Consider the following 25,966-nt stretch of genomic DNA (forward strand, 5'->3'; position numbering starts at 1 on the left):
CTGGTCCTGGTCCTGGTCCTGGTCCTGGTCCTGGTTCTGGTCCTGGTCCTGGTCCTGGTCCTGGTTCTGGTCCTGGTCCTGGTCCTGGTCCTGGTTCTGGTTCTGGTTCTGGTCCTGGTCCTGTCGATGTGAACCTGCAGGATCTTCACATGGAGACATGAACGTGTGAGCGACCCGCCCAGAGTCACACCATCATCATCATCATCATCATCATCAGGTCACATGATGCTGAGCAGAACCAGAACCAGCAGGTTCTGCTGCTGCTGGTCCAGAAACCTGCTGGGACCAGAACCAGGCGGTTCAACCACACACACACACACACACACACACACACACACACACACACACACACACACACACACACACACACACACACTCTGAGTGACGCAGCAGAACACACTCTGCGCTCTGATTGGTCGTTATTTTTAGAGGCTTTTATTTCATTCCCTCCCAGATGGACTGAAGGCAGCATTATGGGATGCTGACGGTTACCTTGACGACGAGGCCGCCCATCAGGTTTTGCTGCTCATCGCTCTGCTCCATGTTATCAAACTTCATGTTTGGTCTCAATATTCTCGTGACTCCAGAGAGAAACTGAACATGAGACGATAAAAACGCTAACAAATAAAATGATTTTCACAATCAGATTAAAACCAGATATTTAAAGAAGCAGCTCATGACTCAGGAATGTCTCTGCTGCCTGCTAATGGAGCTGTGAGGGGGTCAGAGGTCAGGGGGCGTCCTGCTGACTGCAGCAGGCCTGCTGGGCCTCCAGAGGTTCTGCTGACTCATCAGAACCTCCAACAGGTCCATAAAGGACAAAGTCAGCCAGAGGTTTTATAAACTGAACATTTAATCTGGATTAATCTGGATTACAGGTTGAATCAGAACCAGACTCCTGGACTTCCTGGGTCCACTTTGGGCACCACTGCAATAAAACAACTTTATTATTTATCTTAAATAATTATCAACTGATAAAATATTTAAAATACAATACAATGACTTTTATAGAAATATTTAATCCCCAAGTTCCTAAAAGCTTCAATTATTAGAATATTTAAAGATGAACAAGGATCTAAAACCAGGAAACTGTGAAATAAGGAGGTGCTGCCCCCTGCTGGTCGGACAACCAGCATCACATCAGAACCACCAGAACCACCAACCGGATCCGTCAAAGTTTCAGTTCAGAGACAAAAAACTAATAAAAAAAGACTCAAATTAGTTTAGCATGAGAATAAAAAGGTCAAAGTTTAACATAAAAGGTTTGCTTTTTATTTTAATGTAGTAATGAGAAGATGATCTTCATTAAATCGGACCTGGTTCTGGTTCTGTCGTCAGAATGAAGAAATGTCTGAAATAATGAGCCTAAAGCATCTTAACCTTTTATTTCTACCCCAATATAAACATTAAAACACGTTAATGAGGATCTGAGCCTCATTCTGCTGCTCTGTAGATTCACAGAAAACTAAAAGACATTAAATCTGCTTTTCTGAAAACAAAGATTCATTTTTTCAGCTGTCAGTAAAAACCTGAACACAAACAAAACTAGATGTTTGAGGTTCATCCTGGTCAACAGAGGAAAAGATGACGCATTTTAAAACTTTTATAAAAATGTGTTTGATTCCACAGTTTTAATCAGCAGCACGTTTTATTTTGAAGTTCTGTGTTTTCATGTCTCAGAGGAAAAATCACCGTTTTCATCCCAGCAGAGCAGAAACGACTTTTCCACATCGATGATCCGTTTCTTTTAAACAGCAGCACAGATTTAATTCTAACTTAATCCAACATCAGCATGAATCCTCTGCAGCACGTGGCTCAGCCTGAGGGGGTCAGAGGTCACTAATCCACCAATCACAGATCAGCCTGCAGCCACGTCTGTCGCTCTTTGCCTGGATCCAAATGAGGTTCAGTAAAAATGACAATTTCTTTTACTGTAACAGAGTTTAATTATTTTTACTGACTTACTGTCTTATTCTCTGATTTTACTTGGTTTTCAGTCTCGGTATAAAACTGACATCAAAGCGTTTCTGGTTCTGGATCCGCTGAGCAGAGAGGCGATGTACCGGCTGCACCACTGGGGGGCGCCAGAGCTGCGCAGCGTGACGTCAGCAGGATTCTGGCAGAGAAACGGACTCGGATCAGGAGCTGAACGTTCTTTGATTATTGATTGGAAGAATTAATTCAGCAGTTCTGCTATTTGAAGACAATATTTGCTTTAGATTAATATTTTTCATATTTGGTGGGATTTTCTGCTGATCAGTGAATCCAATCGGGAGGAAACGGGAGGCACGGCCTCTTCCTCCTCCTCCTCCTCCTCCTCCTCCTCCTCCTCCTCCTCCTCCTCCTCCTCCTCCTCCTCCTCCTCCTCTTCCTCCTCCTCCTCTTCCTCCTCCTCCTCTTCCTCCTCCTCCTCCTCCTCCTCCTCTTTAAAAGCAGCTGTGGTTCTGGTCGGGCTTCACACACCAGCAGACATGACGGCAGTGGGAGAACTGGTGCTGGTTCTGGGTTTACTGGTCAGCGCTCACTGTGAGGTGAGAGCGCGGGACCCTGAGGAAGAGGAGGAGGGAGGAAGAGGAGGGTCAGAGACCGAGACCCTCCTGCCAGCAGGAACTGGGCTTTCTCCAGTCAGAACCGGGTGAGTTTCTGACCAGAACCGCCTCAGATTTAGAGGCTTCATTGCTGCTGATTGGACCTCCAGAACCGGGTCACATAAGTAGACCGTATGTAGGGTTCTGATTGGTTCTGTTGGGTTCTGATTGGTTCTGTTGGGTTCTGATTGGTTCTGTTGAGTTCTGATTGGTTCTGTTGGGTTCTGATTGGTTCTGTTGGGTTCTGATTGGTTCTGTTGAGTTCTGATTGGTTCTGTTGGGTTCTGATTGGTTCTGTTGGGTTCTGATTGGTTCTGTTGGGTTCTGATTGGTTCTGTTGAGTTCTGATTGGTTCTGTTGGGTTCTGATTGGTTCTGTTGGGTTCTGATTGGTTCTAGCAGCTGTTTAATCATTTTAAAATTCATCCTCCCTGTTTGGTTCTTTTGCCTCGTGAAACAGATCCTCTCTGCTGGTTCTGTTGGTTCTGCTGCTTTTGGACCAGTCCTCCTGCTCACCTAAACAGAAAATGTCGGCAGCACCGACCCGACTGTTCAGATAGTCGGGTCAGAACTTGGTGGAACCATCATGACTCAGGGATTCTTCCTGCGGTCCAGCCTGGTGGAGGTGGTACCATGGTGTGGGGGAGGCTCTCTTTGGACCCATCAGAACCGCTCATGAAGTCCAAAACGTCGTGTATTCCCTGCAGTCTGATCGTTTGGTATTTCCTTCCCTGTTTGTCCCAAACGGTGTTTCCCAACCCTGGTCCTCCAGACTCTCCCTCCATGTTTTAGCTGCTTTCTCGCTTCAGGTGATTCAACAGTTTGTTGAGCTGCAGGAGCTTTAAAGCAGAGAAACATGGGACATGCAGGGCAGGGGGCCTCGAGGACCAAACACTGGTCGAAATCCATAACATGTTTTAACAACTTTATTATCCTGCTGGGGGGGCAAGTAGGAGGGGTAACTGTGATCAGAGTGAGGTCATTTCAGACAGGCACCGAGGGGCAGCCTGGGGTCCTTCACCAGCCGGCCGTCTGCAGATAAAGGGAGTAGTTACCTGATGTCAGCAACTCTTATTGTTTCAGGCTGCAGAGTCCTGATAACACACAGTAACACACACACACAGTAACACATACACACAGTAACACACACACACAGTAACACACACACACAGTAACACATACACACAGTAACACACACACACAGTAACACACACACAATAACACACACACACAGTAACACACAGTAACACACATACACACACAGTAACACACACACACAGTAACACACAGTAACACACACACACAGTAACACATACACACAGTAACACACACACACAGTAACACACACACAATAACACACACACACAGTAACACACAGTAACACACATACACACACAGTAACACACACACACAGTAACACACAGTAACACACACACACAGTAACACACAGTAACACACACACACACAGTAACACACACACACACAGTAACACACAGTAACACACACACACCAGTAACACACAGTAACACACACACACAGTAACACACACACAGTAACACACACACAGTAACACACACACAGTAACACACACACACCAGTAACACACAGTAACACACACACACAGTAACACACACACACACACACAGTAACACACACACACACAGTAACACACAGTAACACACACACACCAGTAACACACAGTAACACACACACAGTAACACACACACAGTAACACACACACACACTAACACACACACAGTAACACACACACAGTAACACACACACACACTAACACACACACAGTAACACACACACACAGTAACACACACACACACAGTAACACACAGTAACACACACACAGTAACACACACACAGTAACACACACACACACTAACACACACACAGTAACACACACCAATAACACACACGCAGTAACACACACACACAGTAACACACACACACAGTAACACACACACACACAGTAACACACAGTAACACACACACACCAGTAACACACAGTAACACACACACAGTAACACACACACACAGTAACACACACACACACTAACACACACACAGTAACACACACCAATAACACACACGCAGTAACACACACACACACTAACACACACACAGTAACACACACCAATAACACACACGCAGTAACACAGTCACACACAGTAACACACACACACAGTAACACACACACACACACACAGTAACACACACACACAGTAACACACAGTAACACACACACCAGTAACACACAGTAACACACACACAGTAACACACACACACAGTAACACACACACACTAACACACACACAGTAACACACACCAATAACACACACGCAGTAACACAGTCACACACAGTAACACACACACACAGTAACACACACACACACACACACAGTAACACACACACACAGTAACACAGTCACACTAACACACACACAGTAACACACACACAGTAACACACACACACTAACACACACACAGTAACACACACCAATAACACACACGCAGTAACACAGTCACACACACACAGTAACACACACACAGTAACACACACACACTAACACACACACAGTAACACACACCAATAACACACACGCAGTAACACAGTCACACACAGTAACACACACACACAGTAACACACACACACACACACAGTAACACACACACGCAGTAACACAGTCACACGCAGTAACACACACACACACAGTAACACACACACACACAGTAACACACACACACACACACAGTAACACACACACACAGTAACACACACACACAGTAACACACAAACAGTAACACACACACACACACACAGTAACACACACACACAGTAACACACACACACACCAATGGCTTCATGGGGAGCTCTAATGAGAAACCGGCTTCAATAGTTTTCTCTGTTTCTAGTTTCAGTTTTATCTCCTGGGGGGATATTTTGTGGTCCAGAGGTCAAAGGTCACCATGTAGCTGAGCTCTGATGAAATGGAATCAAACATTTGATGTTTTTCTTATGGAGGAGAAAACGTGGCGTTCTGGAGGAACTTGGACTGGACCTGACCTGAGATGACTCGCAGCAAACCAAACGTCCAGCGGCCATTATGTCAGAGAGACGAGGTTAGGAGGAGGCAGGGAGGAGAAATGGTTTAACGGGCCAAAGAGCCAAAGGAAGGCCACTTCTCAGTCTGAGGTCTTTCTCTCTGGAGCCTTTTGTGTTGAAATATCAACATGAAAAATGAGCAGCAGGACAAAATTCATCCTCAAACAATCCAAGGTTTTCATAAATCTGTTGATTTTAACCTTCAGTGACCCTCTGAGCCGCAAGAAAACCGGCATTCAGAGCAGGAGCTGCCGGCTGGAGGGAGATGGACGGGAGGCGGCATTCCCAGATGAAATGTTCCCAGTAAGATCAGCTGGGATCGCAAGGAAAAACTCTGGTCCAAGTTACGAGAGACAGCTCCACGTTCTGACCAGACCTCCTGCTGTTCCACCTCTGAACCCAACAGAACCGGGCTCAAAGCAGAACCAGGCTCAAAGCAGAACCGGGTCGATGTTCCACCTCTGAACCCAGCAGAACCGGGCTCAAAGCAGAACCGGGTCGATGTTCCACCTCTGAACCCAACAGAACCAGGCTCAAAGCAGAACCGGGTCGATGTTCCACCTCTGAACCCAGCAGAACCGGGTCGATGTTCCACCTCTGAACCCAACAGAACCAGGCTCAAAGCAGAACCGGGTCGATGTTCCACCTCTGAATCCAACAGAACCGGGTCGATGTTCCACCTCTGAACCCAGCAGAACCGGGCTCGTTTCTTCCCAGCCTGGTTCAGTTCCTCCACATAGCGCCATCTTGAGTCGCTTCACCTAAAAAGCCGTTTCAGTTCAATCATACATTTCAATTGATCCCAGTTTCCTCCCAGGTTTGTAAAACAGTTGAAATAAACTCAGTATTAAAATATTATCAGACTGCAAAGCATTATGGGTAATGACTGATTTACAGCGTCTGGAGTCTGACCATCGGAGAGAATCGAACAACGAACTCTGAGTGAAACCAATCCAGGCTAAAGCTACATTTAGTCCATCAGTGTCAACATTAATGCTAAAGTTCCCACTGTAACTTTAACATGATTTATTGGTATCTGATTTACCAATAATCAGATACTAATAAATCAGATAACAAGTCTGAGATCTGATCTAAAGATTGATTTTAGTGATTTATATCTGGGAGGAGGAAAACTAACTAGATGTTCAAAGAACTGTAACTATTGACAGGTGTAGGATTAATTAATGCATCTGAAAGAAAAATGGCTGCCTCTGCTCCAACATGGACGCCGCGAACCAAGCGGCTTCACTCTTCTCCTGGGTGGGGTTGACATATGCCAATGAAAATGTATTTAATTAGAACATGTTGACTCATTTATGGTAGCGTAATCGAAATGCTGCAGCCAGGCAGTCAAAACAAATCAATCTGATTATCAGAAATCAAGTTATTAACTAGCTAAGAGGTCATGTGTTCAGTTAATCACATTTAATCGTTTTATTTTCTGTCAGTCATATTATGAGATTTTCATGACTTGCTCTTTTAGATTAAACTACATTAGATTTTTACAGTGTATAGATGCAGCAATGGGTGGCAGAAACGGCAGAGAAGCGTGTTAAAGTTAAACTGACAGGTTGGAGGAGGTTTGGTCCAAACTGAGCTAAAACTCATGAGCTGCTGTTTGCTTTGCAGCAGAGGAAAGGTCTGATATTAAACGGACCCACCAATCAGAACCAAGCTTCAGTTTTTACTCCACATTTTACTGCAACCTGCCAGCTGATCATCTCTGAACCAGAACCACAACTTTCATCAGTCTGAGAACAGGAATGCGTCCTGCGTCTTTAACTGATGGCTTAATTCCTGATTCAGCTCCATGTTCCCAGTGTTCCTCACTGAGCTGCAGGAAAACTCTATAAACACTCTGAGAAACGATAAGATGAAGTGAGGGAAAGTTTTGAGGAAGTTCCAGATTCTCTGAGGTTGAAACATGACCCCCACAGCTCTGCACAGGAAGTGACTCATTAGGAAATGACACAACAGGAAGTGACTGAAGGAGTTTCAGCAGTGTGTTCACATGTTGGAACAATGGGACAGAAATGTGTCTGTTTTCTGGGCCTTGGGTCGGATCAGGAGTAACCTGGAGTCTGCTGTTCGAGTTCAGCCCTTCACGGCGGCCATGTTGGTTCACCAGGAGAACATCTGCTCCCTTCAGGCTGGATCTGAGGAGCTTCTGATCCAGATGAATCCAGATAAATCCCAGCAAACATCTGGAACTCCTGCAGGGCTAAAAACAGCTCAGCAGGAGCCAGAAAGGAGCCGGAGAACTTCCACAAACACTGAGCTGGTTGGGAAACATGAGGCGCGTTTTGTCAGGAAACCCCAAGATAAACATCCAAACCAAACACAGAGCGGACGCAGCGACCAATCAGCTGCAGGCATCGCTCCCAGCTGGGTCACATCAGCAGTCAGAGCCACAGATGTTCCGCAACAGATGTATCACCTATGATTCAATCTGAAGACAGAAATCTAACAAAGCTTCACTGATCTCAGATCAGCTGCAGATTGTTAAACATGATGAAGATGATGATGGGAGCTGCAGATGAAGAGCGGCATATCTAAAAAGGTCCTGCAGGATCCCAGCAGATCAAACAGATCCAACGTCTGGAGGGAGTTTGGGACATTGTGCTTCTAAATACAGAACTAAATGTTCTGATCGCTACCAACAGAACATTCCTGGTTGCTTGACTGATTAAAGAGCTTCAGATGTGATGATCCAGAAGCTTTGAGCTGAACTGGAGGAGGAAAACGTCAAACATCACAGAGTTCGAGCAAAACCTGGATTCAATGAGCAGAAACACAAACTGGGCTGGAAGCGAAACAACACAACTTAATGACTTTAATCTGAAGTGGATCAGAACATGGTCCCGAACAGAACCAGAGATCCTGAAACAAACCGTAAATTATCCTGACTGTGTGTGTGTGTGTGTGTGTGTGTGTGTGTGTGTGTGTGTGTGTGTGTGTGTGTGTGTGTGTGTGTGTGTGTGTGTGTCTCAGGAACTGGTGCACCTTCGTGAGGAAGAGTGTGCAGCTGGTGGCCGAGGAATGTAAAACACGGAGACATGTCCAGACCCAGAGTCCCTGTCCCCGTGGGTCGCCTGGTTGCCTGAGGGCCACGTGAGTCGCTTTTACCAGTATGTGTGTTTTCACCATGCAACCGGCCACTTTATTAGGTACGCCTGTCCAGAACCTGGTGGAACCATCATGGATCCATCCTGGCTGAGGTCAATGGGTCGGACTGGTGGAGGTGGTATCATGCTGTGGGGGAATCTTCTCTTTGAACCCATCAGAACCTGTTCTGTTCTGACCACAGTGGACCGGTCCCAGCAGAACCAGGTTCCTTAAGGCAAAGATCAGAACCTCTCAGATCTGGTTCTGGATCTCAGTCCAACAGAACCTCTGTGGTTCTGGAAGTTGTGATCATTCAGCCACGAGCCCTGCAGCGGTTCAGTGACAATATGGACCAGAACCTCTGAGGACTGGTTCTGTTGGGTCGGTGCCAGCCAGTAAAGCTCTGCTGGTTGGAGGATCAATTATTAATTGAACTCAAATCAAACCTGATAATATGAGCAATAGTTAACCTTTGACCCCTCAGCAGGGTTAAACCAGTGAATTAACTTCAGGGTTCTGTTCAGGTACCGGTTCCGGCCCGGCTGCCAGAAGCAGAAAGAGGTCACGACCTTGGTGTGGCGCTGCTGTCCGGGTCACGGAGGTCCAAACTGCGACCAGGAAGGTGAGATCAGAGAACCGGAACGGAACCGGAACGGAACCGGTCCAGAACAACAAGCAGGATAATCAATCAATAAACATAAATTCATGTGTAAAAACGTTTGATGCTGTTTTGGAGCTTTAGCAGCTTAACGCTTTGCTGTCGACGTTTCTGAGGACGAAGGAACCGAAGCTCAGTCAGACGCTGCAGCTGCTGCTGCAGCTGCTGCAGCTGCTGCTGCTGAAGCTGCTGCTGCTGCTGCAGAGGATTTCCCCTCTGATGTGGGAACAGTTCCAAGAAAAGTAAAGTTTGAGGGAGGCTGGAGACGTTCCGATGCCGAGGCTGGAATCAAACGGAACATTTTGGTTTATAAAGTTGTTTCTTCATCTTTGAACCTGGACTAGAAAACCACCGAGAAATAAAAATGTCCAGTTTGTGGAACTGGTTAACTGGACCAGCAGCAAATACTGTGATGTGAAGGTTCAAAAACCATAAAACTGAAAAATCCGACCCAAACGACCTGCAGGAGAAACCAGGTCCACGTTTCTACACAGCCTGAAGGTTCAGATTCTGAATCAAAATATGAACTTTGATCAAACGTCAGATTTTAATTCCAGAGGAAACAGAAACTGAAGCATCTCTGGACCCATCAGGCCGGCTTCCTCTCAGAACCGGGTCGGGTTGTTCTGACCCGCTCCACCCCCCTTCACACACACACACACACACACACACACACTGAGCAGAGACGGGAGGAAACGTCTTGATGAGGTCAGAGGAAGCTGCTGGGTGCGTTTGGTTGTAAAGTCAGAGCAGCTCAGACGGGTGGAGTTTGATCCTGGAGGCAGATCAGTGACTGCTGGCCCCCATCACCATGCTGCCTCCGCCGTGCCCAGCACTGACCAGCTGGAGCTCTGAGCTTCACTCAGAAACCTGCCGCCATGTTTTTGTTTTTTAGTTAATTTTTTGCCGCCATCTTTGACTCAGAGAGAAGCTGCTTCCTCCTCCGGCTGGGTCCCGTGTTCTGGTTCTGGTTCTGGTTCTGAGGGGTCCGGTTGTTCACGGCAGTATTTCTACCAAACACTAAAATAGACCTCTGACCTTTAGAGCACAACAAAGCAGAGCCGCTTGGCCTCCACACGGTCCGGCCCGGTTGGTTCCGGTCGGGTCGGGTCCGCTCCCACCACGCCTCTGATTCAAACTGCTTCCTGTGGGCCGAGATCCCAGCAGACAATGAGAGGAACCGCAGGAAGAGCACGCTGGAACCAGAACCAGAACCAGAACCACAGAAATAACAGACTAAAGGCAGAACCAGAGGCTGAACCAGAACCAGAACCTCAACGTCCTCCCAGGGAGGTTCTGGTCGGTTTCCTGTTGATTTCATCAGAGTTGAGTTGTTTGCAGTTCTACTGTGAGACCCGGTCCGGTTCGGTCCGGTCCGGTTCGGTCCGGTCCTCGATTCTTCCTCTGATTTTTTCTTTTTACTTAAATCTGTGATAAAAAAAAAGAATAAATTCTAAAAACGTGACACCAGAGTCTGTTACTGTAGATCTATAGAGCTATATGGTTCTGCTCTTCCTCGTCCTCCTCTTCCTCTCTGCGGTTCGACTCATGAATATAGAACTAAAACCGGCAGATGAGACTTCATGTGAGCAGATCCTGACTCGGATAGAATCAGGATTATTTATCATGATGAACTGAATTTTATTTGTTTTGATCATTAAACCTCGAGGCTCGGTTTCACGTCGCCTGTCATTCCGCACCTCACCACTAGGCGGCAGTATTACTGTTCACATTACGTTAAATCAGCTCATTCAGTAGCCACTTCCTGTTTGGTGGCGAAGACTTCCTGTAGAAACTATTCTTTGTTCTTAGAGAAAGTTTGAAAGTTTTACCCCAGGAACCGTTGGCTTTGCTCTCGGTGGGCGGAGCTAAAGTGACGTCATCGGATTTAAATAATGTGATAAATAAAATCTGAACTTGTCTGATTTTCCTTCCTGTTTTTATTTCAGAGTTTAAATAAAGTTTTGTGCTGAAGCCCAAATAAAATGGATCAAACATTAGATACTCTGAGGTTCTGCTGCGGTTCTGATGGACCTCGTGTTTCTCCACCACAGAAGAAGAAATCAAACATTTATTAGAATTTTAAACCAGAACCTTTTTATATTTCATCTGAACCGGTTCTGGTGACCCGTTTCTGGGATGTTCTGACCCAAACCCGTTAATGAAGCAGAACTCTGCTCTGTTTCAGGCGGCCCAGCTGGAGTCCAGCGTCGGGCCGACCCGGGTCGGGCCGACCCGGACCGGGAGCAGAACGACCATCAGACGACCTTCACCGACCCCCACGGCTCCGCCCACCCAGGAAACCCCCCCACTCACCACCACCACCCGGTTTACCACCAGAACCAGAACCGGCCCCCGCCTGGGAGCCCGTCTCAAGGTGAGACCAGAACCAGAACCAGAGGAATGTTTTAACTGATTTTCTGCTGCCTGGTCACATGACCACCGATGACATCACACTTCCTGTTTCCCACATGTCATCTGTGACCTTTGACCTCACTGCCAGCCCACCATCATTCTGCTGGTTCTGGTTCTCCTGGAGAGTTCAGGTTCTGCCCGACCCGATCCAATTGGACCAGGTTTCATGTCGCAGTGTGACCTTTGACCTTTCTGGGAGAAACAAAGCAAGTGTTGGAGTAGAGGAGGAGAACCGGGCCCTGATCTGGACCAAATGGACCAGAACCAGCAGAACAGACTCCTGGGTCAAATCGGTTCTGATTCTGGTTCTTGATGTTTGCAGAACTGGAGATTTTTACATGAAATCAGCAGGAGAAAGATCCAGAAATCTGGCTCCAGAACCAGCTGGAGGTTCCCATCCTGCAGAACCAGAACCAGAACCTGGTGGTTTAACCTGCAGAAGGTTCTGGTTTCAGTTTGACTGGTCCAACAGCCGACCCAGCAGGGTGGTTCTGGGAGAGCCCGGTATGGATCTGGGTCCGTTTCAGAACGGGTCCCCAGGGAGGTCCGGTTGGGCCCGGTTGGGCCCGTGTGGGCGTGAGAAGCTGCTCTGCAAACATGAGTTGCCGGATTTGGACCTTCCCACAGGAAGAAGGTTCTGTTGGTTCTGACTGACTCAGACGGGCTTTAGATAGAAACCTCTCTGCCTCTGGTTCTGGTCAGAACCAGCAGGTCCAAACGGGCCAGAACTGACTTGTTTCTGACATCAACAGAACCTCAGACTTGGCCGGCCTCAAGTCCTACCAGAACCGACCCAGAAAGGAAGCAAATATATTTGACTGGATGCCTCAGTCCCTCCTGCACCAGAACCAGAACCAGAACTCATTAGGAGACGTGTAGTCGTGATGAACTCTGACCTTTAGCCACAGACTCTCGGTGGCGCTGAGGTTTGGTCTCATCGTCTTCATGTCCGTGAACTGGGAGGTTTGTTTTGGGTCGGCGCCGGCCCGGACCAGCAGATCCTTTAAATCTTCCAGATTCTGACTTTCTGCTCCATTTCCATTGATGGCCCGGCAGAACCAGCAGGTCCAGAACCCGGGTCTTTCTGGACACCAGCGCCTCGTTTTTTCCTCGATCGCTTCGCAACCGAACCGCTCAGTAAACCAAGACACCTGAGGATTTTCTCTGGACCGATCTGAAGCTTTCGGCTTCAGATCTAAACTAATCAGGTTTGTTTGAGGCGGATTCTGCCTCCGCTGCTCTGATCCAGGAGATGTTTGGAAAGGGCAGAGTAGATGTCACCATCGATTAGAGTCTCTTATCCTCTTTCTCAGATCCAGATTCATGTCTTTAGCATCATGAATTTCCTTCGGACCAAAAGTGTCAGAGTACTTCATGTGCCATCAGCAGTGGTGGAGAAAGTACTCAAAAAATTTACTTAAGTAAAAGTACAAATACACAGACAAAAATGTACTTAAGTAAAAGTCAAAGTACCACATTAACATTTTACTTAAGTAAAAGTAAAAATGTACTGTCTTTTAAAAATACTTAAGTATTAAAAGTAAAAGTACTTGCTGAATGCATTACCTAATCACTAATATCATTAAGTGAACCGATCATATTTAGTTTTAGTACATCAGAAATGTGCCATTTTAATGAACAAGGCCACAGATAAAGCATGTTTTTATTGCGTTTACTCTGTAACATAGTTTAGACTTAGATATGTGATTCTATGCATCATCATTTCAGGGATGGAAACATCTCGTCTCCTGTCCTAACATAACATGAACTTCACTTTTTTTGCCACACATTTATTTTGAAAGAAATCCAACTGGCAGAGGAGGACATGGAACCAAGGAGCCTCGTAGCAGAGTTGTAGTCTAGACCACCGAACCCAAGACCAAATCAAAACCAGCACCCCGCGCTACATGACAATAACATTAAGTGCACCTATCAAACCTGCTTCTCAAATTGATCTGAAAGATTCACTTTCCTATAAAAACACCTAGATATTAAATACTTAGAGCTGAAATAAATTTAACCAGTGACAATTCAAACTCTTCTTCATTCTGTTTTGCTTTCATCTCTGTGCCACAATACACAGAGGTCTCCAGCCATCCTTAAAAAGATAACGCCCTGGGCGGTTGCCCATATTGCCAATGTCAGAAATAATAATTGTCTGCACCATTAAACATAGCAATTAACAACGCTCAACTATGAACACTGTCCAAGGCCCAATAAGCAAGAAGTAACCAAGCAGGAGGAGCACCGTGACTGTTCTCATCCTCCCTCCTGCTGCAACGTCTGCCACCGTGACAGGTGACGAAAACAAAGAGCAATGAGCATGCTCTGTGTTCCTACGTTCTTGTTTTATTTATTCGCCAATTAAATATAAAATAAAATAGCTACTGCAGTGTACGCAGAGCATTACAAGAACAAAGAACGGCTCTCAGTGAGGCTTCAGCACTATAGGACTTGGTCAAGATCCGTCCAGAACAATCGGATCGTCCATGAATGTCATATTACAATATTGCACTTTGGTCACAGCGTTGTCCCATATATGCAACACCTCAGTCAACACCTCCACACAATAATTCAGCGCATGAGTGACAACTTTTTTTCATCGCAGATGCAACAAATGTCTCAGTACAGCTCGCTTTGCTAGCATCACGTCCACAGCGCTTATCTTTCTTTAAGCTTTCCTTCCAAGTGACGCTAAAAATTGGACGAAGTCCCACCATCTGTGAAAGCGAAGCGCTGCTGATTTTACATGTCGCCATATATTCTGATTTATGCAGCTATTATATTACTGACGCTCAGAGGAAACCACTGCGCATGTCTGGAGCTCCGCGTGCGAGTAAAGGTGGAGCCGATGGGTGACAACAGACACTAAGTCACGTTATTGGTCGGATTTTACGGCGCCACCTTAAATCCCTGAACTTCACATTTTAACGGACAAAAAGCGCAACGAGACTTGGATGTAACGAGTAACGCGAGAGTTTGTAGAAATGTAGTGAAGTAGAAAGTACAGATACTTACTGTAAAATGTAGTGGAGTAAAAGTAGAAAGTCCCCATTATTAAATCTACTTAAGTAAAGTACAGATGCACGAAAATTGTACTTAAGTACAGTGACGAAGTACTTGTACTTTGTTACTTCCCACCACTGGCTGTGGCTCCTTTCCTTGTGACCTCATCGAGGTTGCCATTTGCTTGTGGTATTCCCAGGTACTTGTAACTGTCCTCAATTTCTGCTATTGTTCTTTCTGGGACTGAGACCCCTTCTGTGTGGACGACCTTCCCTCTCTCTCTCTCTATATATATATATATATATATATATATATATATATATATATATATATATATATATATATATATATAGAGAGAGAGAGAGAGAGAGAGAGAGAGAGAGAGAGGTATACGTTTATAGATTGACATCAATATATAGATATACATATCTATATATAGATTTATATATATTTATAGAGAGAAGCAGAGACAAGTATATATATATATATATATATATATATATATATATATATAGAGAGAGAGAGAGAGAGAGAGAGAGAGAGAAAGAGAGATATACGTTTATAGATTGACATAAATATATAGATATACATATCTATATATATTATATATATATATAGAGAAGCATATATATATATATATATATATATATATATATATAGAGAGAGAGAGAGAGAGAGAGAGAGAGAAGAGAGGTATACGTTTATAGATTGACATCAATATATAGATATACATATCTATATATAGATTTATATATATATATAGAGAAGAGAGACAAGTATATATATATATATATATATATATATATATATATATAGAGAGAGAGAGAGAGAGAGAGATAGAAAGAGAGGTATACGTTTATAGATTGACATCAATATATAGATATACATATCTATATATAGATTTATATATATTTATAGAGAAGCATATATATATATATATATATATATATATATATATATATATATAGAGAGAGAGAGAGAGAGAGAGAGAGAGAGAAAGAGAGGTATACGTTTATAGATAGACATCAATATATAGATATACATATATATATATATATATATATATATTTATAGAGAGAAGCAGAGACAAATATATATATATATATATATATATATATATATATATATATAGAGAGAGAGAGAGAGAGAGAGAGAGAGAAGAGAGGTATACGTTTATAGATTGACATCAATATATAGATATACATATCTATATATAGATTTATATATATTTATAGAGAGAAGCAGATATATATAGACATTTACATATATATATGTATTTATATACATATATGTATGTTTTTGTTGTTTTTGGTTGTTTATTCAATGCCACATGACTGTTTTTATTTTAATGATGTAAAACACTGAATGTCTTGCTGCTGAATGTGCTATACAAATAAAATTTGATTGATTGATTGATTGATTGATTGATTGATTGATTCCCCAGAAGACAGTTTTCTAAATCTTTCCCAGTTTGTATCGGTTCAGACTCTAAAATTCTCTCTTTGTTCCACGTTGTTTACATTTTCTTTCTCTAAATCTCCCTCTAATGTGGTTTTCTGTTTTGAATTAGAATGAAACATCTCACAATGGATGAAGATGACTACTGATGTGGTTGAACGTGGGGGAAGCCGGAGTCCCCGGAGTGAACCCACACCTGCACGGCGAGACATGTCCCACCGTGCAGTCCTGTCTTTCCAATATTAAAATGTCCAATTAAAATCACAGTAGCTTTTTGTCACATTACCGCCAATCACCACAACACACGTGGCCCCGCCCCCTTTTAAATCTACTTTAGACATCAGTTGATGTCTAAGCTGGATGGACTTTGCATCTGTTTCTGAACAGGCGTAGAGGAGGTGGAGTCAGAGCCTTTTTGATTCGCTTCCACAGCGATTTCTTTTTCTTGGGGTTCTCTTCTCCTTCAGAAATAATCTTCTCCTCAGCTGACTCACCAGCTGCTTGCGGCTCTAATTCCTGAGGTGGTGTTTGGACTTTATCTTTGTTCAGTGTTACATTTGTTTGTGGAAGCGATGTTGTCTGATCTTCCATTGGACCACACTCCTCCTCTGTGGAAACTGCCTCAACTTTACATGCTACGTGTTCTGACACTGTCCCAACTGTTGTCTCAGCTGGTTCAGGAGCAATCTGGGGGATGCCAGGTAGTTTTTCTGGATCAGGATTTGTTGGATCACTGATTGGGACCAAGTGTTGATCTGAATCAATCGGGTTTACAGAAGTTTCCGGTTCAGTATTTTCTTCAGCGACCTGCTGTTCTTTAGAGATTTCTGTTTCTATTGTAGGAATCTCAGTTTCAACCAAGGCTGTTTGATCCTCAGTTGTTTCTACAGTAGAAACCTGTTGCTCTATGTTCGCTCCAGAAACGTTTTCCATATATATATATATATATAGATGCCTCTCTCGTTGCTCAGATGCCTTTCTCTCGATCGTACGATTAGATTCCTCTGAACAGCTTTTCTCGTCCTGATGGTCTCCATTCTGTTGTGCCATGGTGACCGTTTCTTCTTCTATCACCTGCAGAATTTCACCGATGGCTGTTTCACTTGTGAGAATCTCGTTTTCGATGATCTCTCTTTGGTCTCCAACTATTTCCGGTACTGAAATGTCTCTTTCAGTGTCACCAGAAATGTTATCATTGACAGCTTTCAGCTCAGATGCTTCTCTCCTTGCTGCCTTTCTGATCCTGCGTTTAGATTTCTTTGAAAGTTTTTTCTCATCCTGTTTTTCTCCATTTTGCTGTGTCATGGAGACCCTTTCTTCATCTATCACCTGCTGTACTTCACCGATGGCAGTTTCATTTGTGAGAATCTCGTTTTCTATACTCTCTGCCTGCTCTCCAACTATTTTCAGCACTGAAACTTCTTTTTCAGTGTTTTCCTTACAGAGGCTCTCTAGGTCAGATGCCTCTCTAGTTGCTGCCTTTCTCTTCATCTTACGATTCGATTTCTTTGAACGTTTTTTCTCAGCCTGATGGTCTCCATTCTGTTGTGCTATGGAGACAGTTTCTTCTTCTAACACCTGCTTTACTTCAATGATGGCTGTTTTATTGGTGTGAATTTCGTTGTCGATGCTCTCTGTCTGCTCTCCAACTATTTCCGGTACTGAAATTTCTTTTTCAATTTTGTCACCAGAAATGTTTTCCTCACAGAGGCTCTCCAGTTCTCCCGTCACCGGCTCTGATGTAAAACTAACATGTTCCTGTTTGCAAATCTCCGTTTTAAGGGAATCCTCCTGATCACCTTCTTCAGGGGGAGAAGAGTCCTGATCAATAACGTTTTCAGTGCTGGACTTAGAGGACTCTTCAGTCTCTGGAGTCTTGTTCAGTACGGAGATCGATTCCTGTTCGGTAACTGTAGAGGAATCGTCTTCTGTTTCAATACTTTCACCTGAAGTTCTTAGTTCAGTGACGGCCTGTTTCTCCAACCAAATGTGAAAGGGAATCATTTTCGTCTTGTTGCGCTTAGTCTTTGACCGTTTTTCACCTTTCTGGTCGACTTTCTTTGGTGTTTCTGTGACGGATGTCTCTTCGGTCACCGACTCTGATGTAAAACTAACGTGTTCCTCTTTGCAAATCTCCGTTTTAAGGGAATCCTCCTGATCACCTTCTTCAGCCAGAGAAGAGTCCTGATCGATAACGTTTTCAGTGCTGGACTTAGAGAACTCTTCCTTCTCTGGTGTCTCTGGTGTCTCGGAGATCGATTCCTGTTCGGTAACTGTAGAGGAATCGTCTTCTGTTCCAATACTTTCACCTGAAGTTCTTAGTTCAGTGGCGGCCTGTTTCTCCAACCAAATGTGAAAGGGAATCATTTTCGTCTTGTTGCGCCTAGTCTTTGACCGTTTTTCCCCTTTCTGGTCGACTTTCTTTGGTGTTTCTGTGACGGATTTCTCTTCGGTCACCGACTCTGATGTAAAACTAACAAGTTCCTCTTTGCTGACCGGCTCTGTTGCAGGAATCACAGTGTGGGTCTCAATAGTCTGAGCAAAAAAACTGACATCTATGCTAGGTTCAGACTTTGGGAGCATTTTCCACAATGACTTTTTGTCGCTTCTGGGCAAACCTTCCTGGTGACTTAGATTTTCAGACAGAGAACCGTTGATGTCACTGTTTTCACAAAAAAATGCAAGATCTATGCAGGCATCAGTCTCAGGGAAAGTTTTCCACAATAGTGGTGTCTTCTTATTGCGCCTAGTCTTTGATCGTTTTTCCGCTTTTTGGTCGACTTTCTTTGGTGTTTCTGTGACGGATTTCTCTTCGGTCACCGACTCTGATGTAAAACTAACAAGTTCCTCTTTGCTAACCGGCTCTGTTGCAGGAATCACAATGTGGGTCTCAATAGTCTGAGCAAAAAAACTGACATCTATGCTAGGTTCAGACTTTGGGAGCATTTTCCACAATGACTTTTTGTCGCTTCTGGGCAAACCTTCCTGGTGACTTAGATTTTCAGACAGAGAACCGTTGATGTCACTGTTTTCACAAAAAAATGCAAGATCTATGCAGGCATCAGTCTCGGGGAAAGTTTTCCACAATAGCGGTGTCTTCTTATTGCGCCTAGTCTTTGATCGTTTTTCCGCTTTTTGGTCGACTTTCTTTGGTGTTTCTGTGACGGATTTCTCTTCGGTCACCGACTCTGATGTAAAACTATCAAGTTCCTCTTTGCAAATCTCCGTCTTAAGGGAATCCTCCTGATCACCTTCTTCATGGAGAGAAGAGTCCTGATCGATAACGTTTCCAGTGCTGGACTTAGAGGACTCTTCCTTCTCTGGTGTCTCGGAGATCGATTCCTGTTCGGTAACTGTAGAGGAATCGTCTTCTGTTTCAATACTTTCACCTGAAGTTCTTAGTTCAGCGACGGCCTGTTCTTTCTCTGTGGTGTCGACTTTCTCCTGCACTCCAGCGATGGACTCGTCTACACTGGCCAGTGAATCCTGGCCAGTGTTCGCATTTACCTGGTTGCTCTCGTTGGACTCTCTCTGAGGTGGTTGTCCATCCCCTTTTTGATCCACCTTTTGCAGTGCGTTGGCACTCGATCCATTATCAGTCACCAATGAGGAGTCCTGATGTCCCATGTTTTCAGTTGACATCTTCAGCTCCTCCTCAGATCCATGCAGTGCCCACCAGACTGCAAATGGCATCTTCTTCTTCTTGCGCTTGGGTGGCTGTACTTTTCTCTCGACGATGTTATCGGATGCAACTTCTTCAATTGTACGCTGGTTGGACTCCATTTTAACTGTTGCTTGTGGTTCTAAGATAGATGACTTGTCTAGAAACTCAGTAGATTTCAAAGTTGAAAATCCTACTATGTACTGCTAAGTAACTTCTCACAAAAAACTATCGACAACGGCTGCTAAGAGGTCACGATGAAGGTAGATGGATGTGACGAGCTTATATAAACCCTGGTGATGTCAGAATTCTGCCTTTGGAGTTATATTGTGATGTCACATTGTGATGTCACAGTGGTGTTTGATATTCAGAGTGGGCTTATCTGGCAGAGTTTTTTTATTAACACGACGGATGCGTGCGCCACCTGACTGCAGAAAGAGTAGGCGGGCTATTAAACTGTCACTGGTTGCCATAGTTACCCACCGTTTTTATTTTCTTTTGAAATCTGTGATATAGCTTCATCTTTAAGGAGTTTCACTCTCAGCATGTATTTGAACTTCTGTCTTATTTACTTCAACATAGCTCACAGTTTTTAACAAGTTCCATAGCGTTCTGTGTACTTCTAAATCTGCTCCTTAGATGCACCTTTTTGGGCCTGCTACTGCCTCTAATGGCGTAGGAGTGGTAGCACAACTACTTTAATTCACTAAATGAGAATGCCACAAAGTCCTTATTATTTTATTATTAATTCTGGCAATACCTCTTGTTCAGGGCCCTTATGCATTGAATACAGTGCATACCTACTTTTTGTGCCACTTTTTACTCGAGTGGCTGTCAGTTTTATAGGTCAGATTCTGGCGCACAATAAAGATGTTATATGACACGTTCACTCCTTAGTGGTGTTTATGAAAACCCCTTTTGATTTCACTTTCAATATAAAGAGTCTGCTGTTGCCTCAGAGAAAAAATGACTTAATCTTTCTTGAGAACGTTCAACAGATCCAGCATCAGCTATGCTAACCAGAGCTCCTGATGTAAGGTTCAGTTCTGATCGAATCCTCAGGAACGGTTTCAACACCTTGATGTCTACTAATCAGTGTCTACTAGAAACATTAAAAGCTTTGAGTGATTTCATCAGGGGGCTAATGATTCGTACCTCAGCTTCAGTACCAGAAGGTGTTCCTCAGGGGTCCCTCCTGGGATCTCCGCTGTTTGTTTTATTACCCAGAATAAAAGCAGAATTTGTCCTGATGCTGATGATCCTGTGATGTTCTGTTGTGTTTGCTGCCCTGAACGATTTGGTCTCTGTAGAGCTGATTGTGTTAAACTGTGTGTCCGTCAGTCGTAGAGGTTCCGCCTTACCCAGACGTCCCTGCAGCCCTCCCCGTTCCCGACATGATGGCGCTGGTCCTGTCCCAACTGCACCCCATCCTGGAGGGCTTCAACCGCTCCCTGGAGCGCCTCCACCACCATGTGGGGGCGCTGTCTCAAGACGTGGCAGAGATGAAGGTCAGCTGGCGCGGGGTGGAGCTTCAGGAGGAGGAAGGTGCCGAGGAGAAGCTGGAATCCAAACTGGACGGGATGTCCCAGCAGATCGGGAACGTCCGCAGGCAGATCCAGGAATGGCGCAGCGACACGGAGAGCAGGCTGAAGTCCCAGCGTGACGAGCTGCAGCTCAACCTCAGCAGCTTCAGGGTGGAGGTGGACCAGGAGCTGAAGCACCAGCAGAAGGTGCTGCAGGTCAGAAACTACCATCAGTGGTCACAATCAGGAGACATTTTATTCCAACCACTTTAAATCTCTGAACAAGTTCTGCCTGCAGGCCCTGAACGCAACACAGGCTGGAATGAAGCTGGACCAGGACCGGACCCCTGCGGACCACCAGCTCTTCCCCCAACACCCAGCCGACAACACGGCCCTGTGGGACGCCATCACACGGCTGGACAACATGGTGGTCAACAACACCGTCAAGGTTCGTCCAATCAGGACAGCAGCTGGTCCAATCAGAGCTGAGCATGTCGACTGGAGGCCAGGTGTGTTTCTGTGCAGGTGGAGGAGCTGACGGAGGACCTGGAGGTCACTTCGGCCGACACCCAGCAGATGGCGCTGCAGCTGAAGAATCTGGAGAAGCTGATCAACCAGACGGCGCGGAAAAGCCAGATTCTGTTCATGGAGACGGGTCTGGAGGTGGAGAAGTCCAAGGTGACGGTGGAGCGGCTGGTGGAGCAGCTGGTGGTGAACTTGACACGCTACGAGAAAGACCTGTTGGAGAACACCAAGGACGTGGACAACCTGTACAAGGATTTCCACAACCTCAACCCGACCAACGACTGCAAATGCAGCGACCTGAACGCTGCGGTGGCTCACCTGGAGAGAGGCGTGGCCAACGTCACACAGCTGGCCAATCAGAACCGGCTGGAACTGGAGGAGAACAGCGAGGTGGGCGGGGCTCCGTGGGGCGGAGCCAGCGACTGGGAGCCGGCGGTGGAGGCGGTGGAGGCGGATCTGGAGCAGGTTCGTTCATTTAGAGGTTCTGGTTCTGATCATAGAACTGCAGGAGATGATTCTCATTACGTCCAACTAAGGCTGCATCATTTCTACCAGCAATGTTCAGTCCGTTTCAACACAACTCCAGTCCGCTTGTCTAGAAATCCGGTTCAGTTGGTGAGGTGTGAACGCTAACTGACCTCTGACCTCTGGCCCTCCAAACCTCGGTCTGGGTTCTGTTGAAGTGAACTCTGGTTTGGTTTGAATGTGAACGCTAAGCGGACCGGAGACCGCTCCAAAAGCAGGAAGTGGACTACAGCACAGGGCATTCTGGGTAAAAACAACCAAAGCTAACATGTTAGCCTAGCGCTAGCAGCAGAAATGGCTCCTGGTCTTTAGCCTAAAGAGAAATCCTCCAACCGCTAAAATCCTCCATCTTGTTTCCATCTGGTGAAGAAGGAAGTTGCTCTCAGTGTCTTCAGAGGTTTTAGTGTCGTTTCCTTCAGTGGTTCTTGGTGCAGCGCCCCCACAGGCCAGGAGGGGAACAGGTTGGTCTGACTCAGCAGAGAGAAAATGTATCAAATGTTGAATTTTTGGTCCCAACAGAACCGGGTCTACTGGACTGTCAGGTCCTTAAGAGTCCTGAAAATTACAATTTCAACGCACCTCAGAGAACCGGAATCGGAACCAGAGGTTCTACAGACTGAAGGTAACTCTGGTGCTCCCCCTACAGGTGAAACAGTCCGTGGCCTTGGAGCAGAACAGAACCAGAACCTTGGACTTCAGCCTGGCCCAGCTCATTGGGTCGGTGTCGGCGCTGCAGGACGAGGACGTCCAGCTGAACCAGCAGGTGAAGACGCTGTCCGCGTCCTTCCAGTCGCTGCTGCAGGACGCCATCCGGCACAGCGACGTGCTGCAGCTGCTCCTGGGCGAGGAGGTGCTGGAGTTCCTGGAGTGGCCCCTGCAGGACCAGGAGGCCCACTCCGTCCCCGCCCTGAAGGAGCAGCTCCGCCAGCTGCAGGAGCGACTGAGGAGCCGCGAGGAGGCGGAGCTACAGGAGTCAGGAGCAGGTAGGGTCACCTGGAATCTCCTGGAATCACCTGGAATCTCCTGGAGCAGCTTCTGACCAAGACAGACAGATCTCTGCTGGTTTAAATAAACTTCATGTTTAACTGAAACTCAGTTATCAGCACAAAGGTTCATGATTTGAATAAAAACATGAACAGATCAAACTAAACTCAGAATATGTTTCCATTATATTTATTTCTGTCAGATTTTCTGTGGAAACAAAGTTCTGATCCGTTTGGAGGTTCTGTTGAAGCTCTACGGTACCGATTCGTACGATCAGAGAACCATTGTCGCCATCTAGTGGTGGTGGATTGAAACAACAGCAAATATTTGTAAATTAAAAACATTATTTTGATTTTTATCCAACTGATCATAAAACAGAAATATTTAGTGATGCATCAGTTTGCATTAAACATATCTCCATGGAGACAGTTTGGTTTCATTATGAACTCTGATCCAGCATTATCCGTCCATTTTATATATATATATATATATATATATATATATATATATATATATATATATAACCTTTGAGGTTTAAATTCAGAGAATATTGATGAATATTTGTGAATATTAATAACCAGGAAGCAGAGAGGAGATCCCCGCTGCTGACCAGCCCCCCTGGCCCCCTGCTGGCCGCCGGGGGAACAGCGGCGCTCCGCTCAGGGAGAACCAGCACCTCCTGCAGGCGGAGCAGAGCGTTGCAGACAGCCTGCGAGACCTGGAGAGGAAGGTGGAGCAGCAGGAGCAGAGGCTGGTCCGGGCGGAGGAGCGGAGCTGCTCCTGCAGCAGCAGCGCGGCGCCCCCTGCAGGACGGGAGGCGGCGCTGCAGGCGGAGGTGCTCTGGCTGCGGAGGGGCCTGGAGGAACACCTGAAGGTCTTCAAGAACGTCTTCAGCAACGCTGAGGCGCTGGCGGCGTCCGGAGACTCGCTGCAGCTGGACCGGCTGCTGGAGCTGACGAAGAGGAGGGACAGGAAGAGGGGAGGAGGAGGAGGAGGAGGAGGAGGAGGAGGAGGCCAGCGCAGTCGGAGGGAGTCACCAGGTGAGTGAGAACTAGATCAGACCAGCATCAGAACTCACCTCCTCATCATCACCTTTCCTCCTCAGGTGAGCCGATCCCCTCCAGCCAATCAGGCGTCTCCGTGCTGTTTGTGGGTGGATTGGGCAGAACCATCAGTTTTGGACCGGGTCAGAACTCCAGACTCTTCACGGCGCCACTGGACGGACTCTACCTGTTCATCATCACCTTGGACCTGAGGCCAGGCTCCGCCCACATCCTGCTGAGGCGCAGCCATGAAGGGGGCGGGGCTCCGGTGACGTTGCTGCAGCGGCAGGTGGAGAGGGCGGGGCCTGTGGGCGGGGAGGGGCTCCTCCTGCTCCAGCAGGGGGAGCAGGTGAGGCTGCAGGTGAGGGCGGAGTGGGCGGAGTCAGAGAGCAACCTGCTGGCCGTGCTGCTGCTGCAGCAGCCGACCACCTGAGGGCGCCTCCAGACATTGGCACCTTAGAGACGAAGGACTGGGCGTTTCAGAGCAAATGCTTCCGTATGGAGGAATTTTCCTGCCATAATCCCAGAGCACACATTTTCATTTTGAAAGCAGGACTTCATGTCTGTCTTCTCAAAACGTCTCCTGGCGCTCACACTTGGTCTCTGCTGGACTCTGCTTGCTTCTGAAATCGACTTTTGGCACAGTCGCCTGGCAACCTGTCAGCCAATAGAATGAAAGTGCTGGGTGCGTTTGTTTCCTCCAGCAGGTGAGCCTGTGTGTTGATTGTTGCAACCTGCGCAGCGTTACAGGCTTTGAGAACAAAAGACATGAAATCACTGAAAATGTGTCAGGAAAATTCCTCCATACTTTCTCCTGGGCCATGAACGCACCAGGTGCTGCCTTCAGGGCCTCATGGATAAAAGAGAGAAAACCTTTCACAATAAAACACAGAAATTTGTTAGGTTAGAAAACATTATTATTCTAAACTCCACAACAAACTCGAGAAATTTCTTTTAAAATCTGTTTTTAGCCAAATTCATAATTTCCTCATTTAAGTTTGTTGAGTAAAAAGTTTCTGGATGTTTTATATTAAAATCAAAAACACAGATAATAAAAGAAAAAATACTTTATGGTGTCAACAGTTTTCACTTAATGTAATTTTATTTATATAGCACATTTTCAGCAACAAGACGATTCAAAGTGTTTCAGATCCTGAAAACATGCAAAGTTTCCATCAGAACAAACTGCAGGAATAAAATAAAATTATTCCAGAAGGCAGAAATGTGCTCTATATATATATATATATATATATATATATATATAATGTGGTTCAGTTTTATCATTCAGGTTTAAACATGAAAATCATTTGTTTCTGGGTTTGATGATCCTCAGTCAGTTTTTTAGGGTTTTATTTTCCTGC

The 25,966-nt window shown here is 45.6% G+C and overlaps 1 protein-coding gene across 1 annotated transcript; it reads left to right on the plus strand.

Moving 5' to 3' along the window:
* The first annotated feature begins 1,660 nt into the window (after positions 1-1,660).
* Positions 1,661-25,790, plus strand: mmrn2a (multimerin 2a). The gene is made up of 11 exons (XM_081616012.1): positions 1,661-1,904; positions 1,998-2,635; positions 8,694-8,813; positions 9,332-9,429; positions 11,654-11,842; positions 21,347-21,744; positions 21,827-21,976; positions 22,054-22,518; positions 23,225-23,561; positions 24,144-24,602; positions 24,668-25,790. The coding sequence occupies exons 2-11, from the start codon at positions 2,472-2,474 to the stop codon at positions 25,036-25,038; spliced, it is 2,751 nt and encodes a 916-aa protein (XP_081472138.1). The 5' UTR covers positions 1,661-1,904; positions 1,998-2,471; the 3' UTR covers positions 25,039-25,790.
* The last annotated feature ends 176 nt before the right edge of the window (positions 25,791-25,966 follow it).

This window comes from Poecilia reticulata, chromosome 15 (assembly GCF_904066995.2).
Source record: "Poecilia reticulata chromosome 15, P_reticulata-male-v2, whole genome shotgun sequence".
Lineage (NCBI taxonomy): Eukaryota > Metazoa > Chordata > Actinopteri > Cyprinodontiformes > Poeciliidae > Poecilia > Poecilia reticulata.